This window comes from Sinocyclocheilus grahami, unplaced genomic scaffold (assembly GCF_001515645.1).
Source record: "Sinocyclocheilus grahami isolate Dianchi unplaced genomic scaffold, SAMN03320097.WGS_v1.1 scaffold1071.1, whole genome shotgun sequence".
NCBI lineage: Eukaryota > Metazoa > Chordata > Actinopteri > Cypriniformes > Cyprinidae > Sinocyclocheilus > Sinocyclocheilus grahami.
Window position 1 is genome coordinate 143,105 of NW_015506250.1, and position 14,437 is coordinate 157,541.

Consider the following 14,437-nt stretch of genomic DNA (forward strand, 5'->3'; position numbering starts at 1 on the left):
GGCTGTTTTTTAAAAATATGTTTCCAATAAAAAAAAAAAAAATAAATCCCCCCCCCCCCCCCCGCCACTTAATTAAATAAATTAAAAAGAATAGAGCTATATATATCTAAAATTGAATAAAAAATACAAATACATTTTTTTAATTGCAAATAGCGTTGTGTTAAAAACCCAAATTAAAAAAAAGGAATTAAAAAAGGATAAATAATATTAACAAAAATAGTAGTCCATTTTTAATTAATGCAAAAGGACAATACTGATTAAGAAAAAAAACATATATATATATATATACTGTATATATAATGTAATTTGGAATTTTATAGCTACAATTAACTAATTAAATAAAAAGAACTAATAAAAAACTGATACAATTACTATTAACAGATCATTCAGACTCTTATTAGACAAGCCACATTTGAAGCTGTTGTAAAATAGCTGATATTCACACATTTGTGATCACACGTCACTAGAATTCTATAAAAATATCTATATGGGACGTTGCTGTGGAACCACAAACTACTAAATGCTGCTTGCCTGCACATCCTTTAATAACAAGTTTGTCCTCGTCTTGACTTGTTTGGGACACACTGAGCTCTGTAATTTCTCTTCGTTTCATTGTTTCATATGCAAATAACTTTTAAAGGCCTAAACCTTGTGAAAAATAAGAACACTTATGCATACTTAAACAATATATGATAATACAATACATTGCAAAACAATACATTTACTTTAAAATGTGCTTTAAAGTCAACTTTAATTTTGACAATAGTGCACTTTTTAAAAGTCCACTTAAGTCCACTTAAGTGGCTTTTTGTTTCCATTCATATTGTATATTAAAATATATAAAAATTTACTTTTATAGAGGATATGATGTACACCACAAGTGCACATTCAATTCAATCAGGTGCACTTGATTTTCACAAGAGAAAAGCATGATTTTATCATTTCAGGGCAGTTTGTATCCTCCACACTCGTACGAAACGTTGCAAGAACTGGAGAGCCCAGTGTTTCGCACATGCTGGATTCATTTCCAAAGTCATAACAAGAACCAAAAAGCAATAAGTTTTGCATAAATAACCATTGCATGAAAAACACACATTAGCACAGTTGGCCACATCAAAGCCGGCACTGGGCTTCCAAGAGCAGCTCTCAGGAGAGCCAGGAACAGAAAGGAAGAAAAGCAACGAGGAAGAGCACTCGGCTTAAAACAAAAGGAAAAGAAGTCGAGGGGTTTCCTGGCCACCGTCAGCGCGAGCCTATGAGCTGTCAGGGGCCCCGGGTTTAAAAAGCAGGGGCTGGAGGTTTGAGGAGACACTCCTTCCCAGCATCGAGGTGTGCTCTGAAGTCTCTGCAGCTCGGGATGTGTTTGCTTTACAGCCGGGCCCCCGGCGTGCTGCTCATCCTGGCCCACCTCCTCCTGAGCACCAGTCTGGAGCCCGTGGGTAAGGACACAGAGCTCCCATTGTCCACATCTCTAAAATTAGCACAGGCCGCGGTGTTTTACAAGTCAGAGTGAACTGTAGTGCAGTTTTACACTGCTTTGTGGAAAGTCTAGGAAAGTCGTGTCAGGGCAGGTTAGCGGCGGAGCCTCTTCAGAAGAGTTATTCCTGAGAAGGACAGGTTGTTTATGGCGTGGTGTTTGTTTTGCTAGCTGAATGGGAGCGGGAACCGGCGTACTGGAACCATCAGGCCAGGCGCACGCTGCAGGCTGCCCTCACGCTGCCACTGCGAGCACATCGCGCCAAAAACATCATCCTCTTCCTTGGAGACGGTGAGTTACCAACCCCACCGAACACTGCTGGTCAGTCTGTGAAACTACACGCCTTCAGTGCAATATAGTGCCCTTTCTAAGTGTTAATGGGTTTTTGAGGTCTATATTATATTATATAGAAAAAATTAAGAGACCACTTGAAAATTCTCAGTTTCTCTGGATTTATGATTTATACAGTAGTTATATGTTTACGTAAAACATAGTTTTTGTTGACGTTTTGCATAAATAACCATTGCATGAAAAACACACATTAGCACAGTTGGCCACATCAAAGCCGGCACTGGGCTTCCAAGAGCAGCTCTCAGGAGAGTCAGGAACAGAAAGGAAGAAAAGCAACGAGGAAGAGCACTCGGCTTAAAACAAAAGGAAAAGAAGTCGAGGGGTTTCCTGGCCACCGTCAGCGCGAGCCTATGAGCTGTCAGGGGCCCCGGGTTTAAAAAGCAGGGGCTGGAGGTTTGAGGAGACACTCCTTCCCAGCATCGAGGTGTGCTCTGAAGTCTCTGCAGCTCGGGATGTGTTTGCTTTACAGCCGGGCCCCCGGCGTGCTGCTCATCCTGGCCCACCTCCTCCTGAGCACCAGTCTGGAGCCCGTGGGTAAGGACACAGAGCTCCCATTGTCCACATCTCTAAAATTAGCACAGGCCGCGGTGTTTTACAAGTCAGAGTGAACTGTAGTGCAGTTTTACACTGCTTTGTGGAAAGTCTAGGAAAGTCGTGTCAGGGCAGGTTAGCGGCGGAGCCTCTTCAGAAGAGTTATTCCTGAGAAGGACAGGTTGTTTATGGCGTGGTGTTTGTTTTGCTAGCTGAATGGGAGCGGGAACCGGCGTACTGGAACCATCAGGCCAGGCGCACGCTGCAGGCTGCCCTCACGCTGCCACTGCGAGCACATCGCGCCAAAAACATCATCCTCTTCCTTGGAGACGGTGAGTTACCAACCCCACCGAACACTGCTGGTCAGTCTGTGAAACTACACGCCTTCAGTGCAATATAGTGCCCTTTCTAAGTGTTAATGGGTTTTTGAGGTCTATATTATATTATATAGAAAAAATTAAGAGACCACTTGAAAATTCTCAGTTTCTCTGGATTTATGATTTATACAGTAGTTATATGTTTACGTAAAACATAGTTTTTGTTGAATTCTGTAAACTACTGCTGACATTTCTTCCCAATTTTAAATAAAAAATTTGATCATTTAGAGCTTCTTTTTTCCCCCCAAAATGGTCATATTCAAAAAGATGTCATGTTTTACCTTTTTAGAATGCAATATCAATCTTTGAACTTCGGAGGAGTTAAGAAATCAATATTTGGAGGAATAACCCTGATTTTTAATCACAACAAATGAAAGCATTTGTTATTTTGACCAAATGACATTCATTCTCTGCAAAAAAAAAAAAAACTCTAAACATTTTAAATAATGTTGTGATTTAGAGGTTGTTGTTTTTTTGCATAAAATTATTAAAAGTGGTCAAAATAAGATGCCAAATATTGATTTCTTAACTCTATTTATCATTTAGAGCTTCTTTTTTTCCCCCAAAATGGTCATATTCAAAAAGATGTCATGTTTTACCTTTTTAGAATGCAATATCAATCTTTGAACTTCGGAGGAGTTAAGAAATCAATATTTGGAGGAATAACCCTGATTTTTAATCATAACAAATGAAAGCATTTGTTATTTTGACCAAATGACATTCATTCTCTGCAAAAAAAAAAAAACTAAACATTTTAAATAATGTTGTGATTTAGAGGTTGTTGTTTCTTTGCATAAAATTATTAAAAGTGGTCAAAATAAGATGCCAAATATTGATTTCTTAACTCTTCTGAAGTTAAAACATTGGTATTGTGTTGTCTGATAATGAATATAAACATGTCTGAAAACATCACACGTTTATATTTATTTCTAAGACAAGGCAAAACAAATGTTTTAACTTCAGAGGAGTTAAGAAATCAATATTTGGTTGAATAACCCTGATTTTTAACCACAACAAATTAAGGCATTTGTTATTTTGACCAAATATCATTCATTTTCTGCCAAGAAAAAACAACTCTAAATGCCTCTACATTTTAAATAATGTTGTGATTTAGAGGTTTTTGTTTGTTTGTTTGTTTGTTTGTTTGTTTTTTGACTAAAATTATCAAAGTACTTCAAATAAGATGCCAAATATTGATTTCTTAACTCTTCTGAAGTTAAAACATTGGTATTGTGTTGTCTGATAATGAATATAAACATGTCTGAAAACATCACAAGTTTATATTTATTTCTAAGACAAGGCAAAACAAATGTTTTAACTTCAGAGGAGTTAAGAAATCAATACTTGGTGGAATAAGCCTGATTTCTTTAATCACAACAAGTGAAAACATTTGTTATTTTAACGAATTGTCATTTTCTACAAAACAACAACAACAACAAGGCTCTAAATGACAATATTTATATTTGAAATGTGGAAGAAATGTTACCAGACCTTTATAGAATAAAACAAATATCAACATTTTACTCAAACCCATACCTAGTAAATCCAGAGAAACTGAAAAAACGGTCTCTGAATTTTTTCCATAGCTGTATATAAATGTGTGTATAATATAAGCATTCATAAGTACTATTTTCTCTTCCTTTCTGAATAAGTTTACTTTTAAAAGCATACTTTTTGGTAATTATTACAGTAATAATATACTGTCAAAGAATATACTTAACTGTGAACAGAACGTAGTGTTTGCTAACACTTAACTGCATTTCAGTTGCAGTTTAACGAAAATGTATTACAGTTTAAATGAAATTAGCTGAACTTTAGAGTGCTGTTCATAGCGCATTTAAAATATATTAACTTTAAATTCAATATTGCATAGCACTGGAGTTGAAATTATAATCAAGCATTTTACATGTGCTCAAAATAAGTGTATATTTTAAAGCACATTTTATTCAAACTTGATTGATTTAAAATGTACTAGTTTCCTAATATTTGAAGTGCACATTAAATAGAATTAAGCACACGTATTTTTCACTAGTGTTTCTAACTAAATGCTATATTTTTAATTACATTTACAACAAAAATGATACGTTAGACAATGAGTGTACTTCTAAATTTATATTTAAAATTTTTGATTCTTTTCATCACTCCATGCTCTCATTTATCTCATGTATGTTATAAGAAAGTTATAAAAACTCAATATTTCATGTCTATTTAGCTGTTATTTGGATAATATGCAGTTACTGATCCACCTGTTGGCTTAGTTTTGTGATAATGATCGGTTGACTGTATATTACCCCTTACACACTTGCCTGTTACTTCATAGCCTGTGTTTTACTGTAGAGCTGATGAGCGGTTTGTGTTCGGGTCAGGCTGTGATGTTTCTCTGTCCATCTGTCAGGGATGGGAGTGTCGACGGTGTCAGCCGCCCGTATACTGCGAGGTCAGATGGAAGGACAGTCAGGGGAGGAGACGCTTTTGGCCATGGATACATTTCCATACGTCGCCCTGTCAAAGGTCTGGCGCATCTCTTTAATCATCCGCAGATAATTCATAGCAATCTTGTTGTGCAATTATATAAAGGCAGGTTTGGGTTGTCAGACAAATGCCAATGGGATGCGCATGAGTGTTGCATGGAAAAACTGCTGCTTGTCTTCAGATTACATTTTTAATTTTCCATATAGGGATTCTTGCCGAACTGGGTGTGGAAGCCTGAAAAAAAAAAGTGGTTCTTGAAAGTATAGATTTATTCTTAATATATATTAGTATATGTCTATATATAGTTTATATTATTATTATTATAGAAAAATATAATGTACAATTTTGTTCTAATAAAATACTATTATATATTTCGTATACTATATTTATTGGTTGAGCCAATGTTATATAAAAATAAAATAAAATAATAAAAAATAAAATAAAATGAAAATCACCATCATCATTGGTAAATCATAATTCTTACATGAAAAATTATGAGATATTAAGTCCTAATTATGTGATGAAAACAAAATGATGGGATAAAAAGTCATAATTATGAAATAAAAAGAAAAATCATAACTTTAACTTTTTTATGTGACAATTTATATTTTTTTGTCATTATTATTAGTTTTTTATGCCAATTGTTCTTATTACATACATTTTTATGTGATAATTATGACTCTAATACTTTTTGCCATAATTTGACTTTTTATGTTATAATTTTATCATAATTTTTACTTTTCGCCATAATTACAACTCTCGTAATTTTGACTGTTGTCATAATTTTTTTTTTATCATAGTTTCTACTTTTTATGTAATAATTATGACTCTAATACTTTTAACTTTTTGCCATAATTTGACTTTTTATGTTATCATTTTATTTTTCACCATAAGTTCTACTTTTTTGCCATAATTATGACTCTCATACTTTTAACTTTTTGTCATAATTTGACTTGTATTGTATTGTATTGACTTGAATTGTATTTTTTTATTATAATTTCTACTTCTTGTGTCATAATTACAATTTAGTACCTCATAATTGAGATTTTTTTATCTCTATTATAATTAACCAAAGCACGACGGGTTTTTTTTTTCTTCTGTGGCAGAAATGGGCTTTCATACTGTTTTGATAGCACAACAGGCACAGTTTAAGATATGAAAAGTTATCCGTTGACTGCAGATTATGCATTCCTGATAAGTTTAGATAGCACTACAACCTCTGATCCTGGAGAACATGAGGACGAGGGAAAGCTGATTACAGATGTGAAGTATCACTACATGAATACAGGTCAGATTAGGGTCTAATGAAATAGTTGATCTACTCATTATATGACCGAAAAGCTATGTTTTGAACAACAGAGCTATCAGTATTTGATGTACCAAGTTGATGTGTTTTCAAACAGACGTACAGTGTTGACAGGCAGGTGGCGGACAGTGCTAGCACAGCTACGGCATACCACTGCGGTGTGAAGGCTAACGCCAAGACGGTGGGTTTGAGCGCTAAAGCAGCGGCCTATGCGTGCAACACCACATTTGGCAACGAGGTTTTCTCAGTGTTACACCGCGCCAAAGCACAAGGTATTTTCCATTTATACTCATTATCACACTTACAGGCATGCAGCCAATGTTTTGTTCTGTTGCTGTTGTTCTTCTTAAAGGGACAGTTCACTAAAAAAAATGAAAATTCTGTCATCATTTACTCAAACCTGTATAAGTTTGTTTCTTCTGTTGAGCACAAAAGACAATATTTTGAAGAATGTTCGATTTTTGTGACCATGCAGGATAAATGTGATGACACATGTTTGTGTGTGCATATATCCAGGAAAGTCCGTTGGCATCGTGACCACCACCAGAGTGCAGCATGCATCGCCCGCTGCTGCGTACGCCCACTCGGTGAGCCGCAGCTGGTACAGCGACGCAGACGTGCCCTCCGATGCCCGCCGGCAGGGCTGCACCGATATCGCCACGCAACTGGTGTCCAACACTGATATCGATGTGAGCCGAAACCCATACAGTTTGATGTCATAAGATCAAAAATACACTAAGTGCAAATAGCCCGCCTTGTTGGCAAGAGGCTATTTACATTAAGTCCACCCACCAACGTGTGATTGGACTACTCAACACTACAAAAGATGCTGATGTAATTGTAGCTGCAGTGGCGTAGATGGTAACGTGTGTGCTGCAGTCTTTTTGACACGATCGACCCGGGTTCGAATCCGTCTTTTGCTGAACATTTTTTTTTTCTCCCTAATTAAATCTAAAGGCATTTATTGTCAATAAAAACGAAGGAAATAATCAAAAAGTTGAAAATAAAGTATCGGGTAGGGTTAGGGTAGGTGTCCCCAAATGGCATCCATTTAATAATTTGAATTAAAATGATAATTTACACTCAATATGTTATAATTGCATACTGTTTTATAATGTACTGCAATACTTAGGTGCAGATAATAGCCAATATTTGCAATAAGTAGTATAAATAACAGAAAATCCTGCTATTTTAACAGTGTAAATAGAATCTATAGCTATTTACACTTAGTATAAATAGCTGCTGCCTAAAAAATTACTTTTGAAGTTTTGAAATGCTGCACAACTGCACATACTGTTGAGGGCAATTCTTCCACAGTTTTTCACATTTATTCTTTACATTAAGTCCACCCACCAACGTGTGATTGGACTACTCAACACTACAAAAGATGCTGATGTAATTGTAGCTGCAGTGGCGTAGATAGTAACGTGTGTGCTGCAGTCTTTTTGACACGATCGACCCGGGTTCGAATCCGTCTTTTGCTGAACATTTTTTTTTCTCCCTAATTAAATCTAAAGGCATTTATTGTCAATAAAAACGAAGGAAATAATCAAAAAGTTGAAAATAAAGTATCGGGTAGGGTTAGGGTAGGTGTCCCCAAATGGCATCCATTTAATAATTTGAATTAAAATGATAATTTACACTCAATATGTTATAATTGCATACTGTTTTATAATGTACTGCAATACTTAGGTGCAGATAATAGCCAATATTTGCAATAAGTAGTATAAATAACAGAAAATCCTGCTATTTTAACAGTGTAAATAGAATCTATAGCTATTTGCACTTAGTATAAATAGCTGCTGCCTAAAAAATTACTTTTGAAGTTTTGAAATGCTGCACAACTGCACATACTGTTGAGGGCAATTCTTCCACAGTTTTTCACATTTATTCTGAGAGTGTACTATTGTATGTACTATATTTAATATATTATATTATATATTATACAACAGTTAGTTCTGGTTCTCAAATCGGATTGGTTGAGAACCGTGAGATATTGTACTGGTATCGCTACAGGAACGCCCTTTCACAATTTTGTATCACTCCGCTTGTTCTAGCCGGGTCTATTTTTATTTTTTTTATTATTATTCACTGAGCTAATCGTAGAGTACACTAGTTAATATAAGAAGAAACGTCTAGCTTCGCGGTCTCTCTCTCTCTCATTTGGATGCACGTCTTACCGCATTGTTTCTCTCTTATAAGCTCATTATTTCTCACTAATAACCTAACTGAAGCAGCACATGCCCTTGATGATCAAAAAAAAGTGCATCAAAGTTGTCCTAAGACAAGAATGCAGTTCGGTTTTAGGTTTTAGGACGACTTTGATGAAAGGTTTTGATCTACTTCAAATGTTGACTAGTGTGTATTAGGCACAGTTTAGTTTGGGGACCAATTCTAACTAACTATTAACTATGACTTTTGCCTCGATAAACTCCTAATTTGCTGCCTATTAATAGTTAGTCAGGTATTATGGGGTGGATTAATGGATCTAAAAAATGGTCATGCAGAATAAGGCATTAATATGTGCCTTATAAATACCAATAAACAGCCAATATGCTAGTAATATGCATGCTAATAAGCAACTATAGTTAATAGTGAGAAATAAAGTGTTACCTATATATTTGTATGTATATTATGGTGTTTTTGTTGCATTTAGTGTACATTTACCTGTTCAATTTTGATATTGTCACCCCAGTTGAGAAATTTCTATTTATAAAAAATACTGAACTAACTTCAGTGTAGTTTTTGTTGTTAGCTTGTAGCACAGCCAGCTAGTTTTTCAAACCAGTTGCTTGATTGTTGTTTAACTACTTCCTTATGATTCAGCTTAGTAAGCTAATGGTTCAAAGCAGCTTTTCTACCAATGTAATAACATAAATTAAATACACAATGGACCCTTTTCAGTGACTGTGATGATGCATTTCCACAGTTATTAATATCGTAAATCTAGTAATGTTTTTTTTATATTTTCATTATTTTTTATTGAATTTACAATTACAACACTATACTTTGTGTTTTATTACCTTGGCATTGAGGGTACATTTACACAACAATGATATACTAAAAGTGGAAAAGTTTTTGAATAGTTTCATGTGCAGACAACAAAAACTAACAAAAGTTGCCAAAATAACTAAAAATGCTGTATTATTCATGCCAGGCCAGTAGGTGGCGATGCCACTTTGTAAAGAAATACAACGCATCGCGCACAAACCTATAGACTGAACACATAATACGTATGCACGTGACATCTCCGTTTTCACAAATTCAAATTTTTGTAGTTTATACAGAGACAATAACTATCAATGTCAAAAATAGCACTTCGAACCCCTTTTTTAAAAGTTTGCATTTTCATGCATCAAAAACGCTGTTGTTGTGTACATGAATGGCCAAAACATAAAAAGTTATTGAAATGCTATTTGCTACTGGAGCAAATGTGAATGCAAAAAATATATTTATTGTAGTTTCCTTTTACCACTTTAAAGGTTTACCCAACAACTTTCGTTCCTAGAGCCCAGGAAATGTGAAAAGTGTCCGTGGCGTCATTTAGATGCCAAACGCATTATTGAAATAATTGAAATTTCTGTCAAGAAACCTGAACCTTTTTACATTTTTGAAATGAGAAGTTCACACATTTTAAATATGTCTCCATTTCAGGTCATTCTTGGCGGTGGCCGCATGTACATGACACCCAAGGGTACCCCTGATCCAGAATACCCCTCTTCATCTTCTCGCAAAGGGGATCGCAAAGACAAAAAGAACCTCATTGATGTCTGGTTGAATGCTCGTAAGGTATCTACAAGAAATCCATTCATAGCGGCACTAATTGTGTTTGTAAACAACCGCTACAGTTTTACGTGATTATCTGTTTTGTTTATTAGGGAAGAAACGCCCAGTATGTCTGGAACAAAGAGCAGCTTAATGCAGTGAATGTTAAAACAACAGACCGCCTGATGGGTAATGCCAGTTTACAAGGTTTCCACATTGACTTACTGACAGTATTTGTCTGCTGATATGACGCTCTCATTCATATTTCTCATTCAGGTCTCTTTGAACCCAAGGACATGAAGTTTGAAGTGTTCAGGAATCACACCCGTGACCCCTCTATTGTGGACATGACAGAGAAAGCCATTCAAATCCTCAGCAAGAATCCCAAAGGGTTTTTTCTCTTTGTGGAAGATGAGTATTTAACATTTACTCTAGTGTTACAGTTTAACGATATTCTGCCTATAGTGAAACATGCCTTTCTTTGTGCTTTACGAGGTAGAATAGACCATGGACACCATGATGGGGTTGCCAAGCTTGCTCTGACCGAAACTATCATGTTTGACCGTGCAATCCAGAGAGCATCTAAGCTGACCAGTGAACTGGACACTCTCACTGTTGTCACTGCAGATCATTCCCATGTCTTCACTTTTGGTGGAAATACCCCCCGAGGCAACCCTATTTTTGGTATATACTATCTTAATTTACGCCATGGAATTGAAATAATGACAATGTAATTTCTGTCATCAGAACTCTCTGAAAGTTTTAGCATGGAAATATACATGGCAATGTTAATGTGTTTGGTCTTGGCGGAATAGATCTGCAAGTATTTGCTTCTGCCAATACATCCACAGACAAGCTGCTGTGAGCATGTAAGAAATACTGCTGCTGCACATATAACGTATATATATATGAAATAACCCCCATATATAACATACATGATCACAGGTGGAGCTGGGGATGTGGAGAGCTTCTGAAGTCAATGCAACTGCCACAGCAAATACTAGAGTATTTGAATATTGAGCAGCAGCTTATTGACTCATCAAGCAGCTCATCAGCTGCGCCATATGAATAATGAAGTAGTGTAGATCCTCCCTATATTTCTTTTTTTGTGTGCTTTCAGTCTTCAGTTAACAAACTTACTGCTTAACCTTCTAGCTTAGCATAGCGCTAACCGGTTAAGCTCTTTTGATTATCTAGAACAAGACACCGAAAGTCATTAAAAAAGTAAAAGAGTAAACAGCTACCATTTTTACTTTGACTAATTTAATCTTATAAAGGAATGTTAAATATGCATTTTGAGCTGACAAACTTGATGTTGTAGATAATATAATATTAATGAAATAAAAGCCACACTTCAGGATTCTGTTAACACACTTAAGTAAAAATTGGGAGTATACACTATATTGGCAGTACACTTGTATTGCACTGCATGGCCATTGTTTCAGTGCCTTTTTTTTTCCAGGTCTGGCACCCAAGAAGGCTGAGGATAATCTTCCATACACTAGTATCTTGTATGCTAATGGACCAGGATATGCTCATGTAAACGGAACAAGAGGAAATGTTTCAGAAGTGGATTATTGTAAGTATTGCCTAAATTAATTTACTACCTGTCTCTTCTATTGTTGTCAAACACTAATACCATATCTTACTTTATTTGTAGTTGATGAAGAGTACATGCAACAAGCGGCTGTTCCTTTGGAATCAGAGACACATGGAGGAGAAGATGTGGCTATCTATGCAAAAGGCCCGATGGCTCATCTCTTTCATGGAGTCAAAGAACAGAATTATGTGGCCCATGCGATGGCTTATGCAGCGTGTCTGGAGCCGTACACTAACTGTCCACTGCGTCTTCATGGCTCAGGAGGCTGTAAAATAACTCTTTCAATGCCTCTTATCTCAATAACCGGCGTGTTTTGGCTTGTCATGAGATGACAGACTCTACTGCACGAGTGATTGAGGCCCCAGGACTCTTTGGGGCTTTTTGGAGATTTATAACCCAAATAGTTTATATTGCAATTTGGTGCTCCGCAGAATTGCAATGCTGTGTATATAAATGTAAAGGTTTTTTTCATGGATGTATTTTATAATCAGATAGTTTTGTATATATTGCACAATGGAAGACTCTTTTGCACTGTGACGATAAATTTCAATCATGTGAGACCAATAAACTTTCTAAAAAAAGTAATATTGTCATTGTTATCAGCCTTTGTTGATGTTCTGTGGCCATCAGATATCGAAATCAATTATATATCCATTACTGTACGAAGGGTTAGAAAACTAGCTGTTAAGTCATGATAAATATCTATCTTATACATTTTATTTAAATACAGTTCCACTGCATGAACTGATAAACATAGAATGCAATGCAATTTACATTGTTTAAAAGCATCTGCCAAATCCGTAAATTTCAATATTGTTGTGCGTTTTTAGACATGGACCGTTAGTAAGGCAGATTAATCAAAATTCTGCACACTATATTTACTTATATTTACAGATTATCTTGTTGATTAACTGAAATGAATTAATCAGGGCTTCTTTTGAACAGACCAGAACAGTGTAAAATAATAGAAAAGTGCAGTATAGTACAGTTCATTTTAGCAAAGAACAGGACAATTCAGTAAAGAACAGTTCAGAACAGAAGCACGGATGGTTTTGATAACAATTTAGTTCAGTGCAGATCAATTAATTCCAGAACAGTTCAGAACAGAACAGTTCAGTGCAAAACAGAACAATTCAGTAAAAAAACTGGAGAGTACAGAGCAGTTGAAAAAAGAGTTTAGTTTAGACTAGTATAGTTCCATTCAGAAGAGCAGTATTCAGTTAAGAAATGTATATTGTACTAAAAAAACAGATCAGTATAAAACACAGTAAAGAAAAGCAAGAAGTTCATTGCAGTTTACAGTAACAGTTGTAATGGTACATTTCAGAACAATTCAGCGAGGAACAGAACAGTTCAGCACAGAAAAGCACAGGATGATTTAAATTTGTAGAGTTTAATAATTTAGTTAATTATCAACAGTTCAGAAGAGAACAGAACAGTTTAAGAGCAGAACAAGAACAGCTTAGACTAGTACTCAAATGAATCATTCAATTACATGAACAGTTCAGGACAGAACAGATTAGAATAGTTCAGTGTAGAAAGAACAATTCAGTAAAGAATAGTATAACAGTTTAAACAACAGAACAGTTTAACTCCGTATGGTTCAACTCATTCAGTTCCGTAAAGAACTGTATACTGAAGAAAAGAACAGTTTAGTAAAAAAAATCAGTTAAGGAGCATGCTATAGTAATACAGTATAGTACAATGCAGAACAGCACAGTTCACTGAGGAACAGTACAATTAAGTAAAGAACAGAACAGTGAAGTGCAGTTCAGCAGAGAACAAACAATTCATGAAAGAAGAGAATAGAACAGTTCAGTAAAAATAAGTTTAAATCGGTAGAATTTATTCATTCAGTTTGGTGAAGATCAGTTCACTACAGAAGAGTTCAGAAAAGTACAGAATAGAAAAGTTCAGTAAAGAACAGGAAAAAGCATAGGACTCTTTAGACCAGAAGAGTATTGTACTGTATATTACTGTAAAGAACAATTCAGTTCAGTAAAAAAAATGGAACAGTACTAAACAGTTCGGTAAAGAACAGTGTAGTGCAGAGAAGTTCAGCGCAGAACAGTGCAATTCACTGAAGAACAGTACCACTCAGGACAATTCAGTAAGGATCAGCGAGGTGCAGTTCAGCACAGAACAAAACAATCCAGAAAAGAACAGCATGGTGCAGAGCAGTTCAAAAGAGGTAGGCAAAGAATGGTTTAAAATCAGTAGAGTTTAATCGTTCAGTTCAGTGCATATAAATTAATTCGAGAACAGTTCAGAACCGAATAGAACAGTTCAGTGAAGAACAGAATAGTGGACTTGCTGCAGTTCAGTAAATAACAGAACAGAACAATTCAGTAAACAACTGTTCGGAAGAGAAAAGCACAGACAGAGTTTAATAATTCTGTTCAGTGCAGATAAGATAATTCCTAAACAGAACAGTTCAGTAAAGAACAGAGTAAGCGCAGAACAGTTTAGATCAGTATAGTACTGAACGTAATCATTCACTTTAGTGCAGATCAGTTAATTCCAGAACAGTTCAGAACAGAACAGAAGAGTGCAAAACA

The 14,437-nt window shown here is 35.6% G+C and overlaps 1 protein-coding gene across 2 annotated transcripts; it reads left to right on the top strand.

Moving 5' to 3' along the window:
- The first annotated feature begins 1,329 nt into the window (after positions 1–1,329).
- LOC107566379 (intestinal-type alkaline phosphatase-like) lies at positions 1,330–12,434 on the top strand. Of its 2 annotated transcripts, none has more exons than XM_016251817.1 (11): positions 1,330–1,439; positions 1,649–1,768; positions 5,132–5,247; positions 6,612–6,786; positions 7,031–7,203; positions 10,169–10,303; positions 10,393–10,468; positions 10,556–10,690; positions 10,772–10,963; positions 11,742–11,858; positions 11,940–12,434. In XM_016251817.1, exons 1-11 carry the CDS (start codon positions 1,358–1,360, stop codon positions 12,209–12,211), a joined length of 1,593 nt encoding a protein of 530 aa, XP_016107303.1. In that variant the 5' UTR covers positions 1,330–1,357; the 3' UTR covers positions 12,212–12,434. The 2 variants fall into 2 exon arrangements, with proteins under 2 accessions (XP_016107303.1, XP_016107304.1); XM_016251818.1 differs by lacking the exons at positions 1,330–1,439; positions 1,649–1,768 and adding exons at positions 2,253–2,362; positions 2,572–2,691.
- The last annotated feature ends 2,003 nt before the right edge of the window (positions 12,435–14,437 follow it).

What these genes read in the sequence shown, in the direction of transcription:
- LOC107566379 (XM_016251817.1), top strand. Translation starts at nt 1,358, where the DNA reads ATGTGTTTGCTTTACAGCCGGGCCCCCGGCGTGCTGCTCATCCTGGCC. An exon ending in CATCCTCTTCCTTGGAGACG is followed by an intron (nt 1,769 to 5,131) that starts GTGAGTTACCAA and finishes TCCATCTGTCAG; the next exon opens with GGATGGGAGTGTCGACGGTG. An exon ending in CATACGTCGCCCTGTCAAAG is followed by an intron (nt 5,248 to 6,611) that starts GTCTGGCGCATC and finishes GTTTTCAAACAG; the next exon opens with ACGTACAGTGTTGACAGGCA.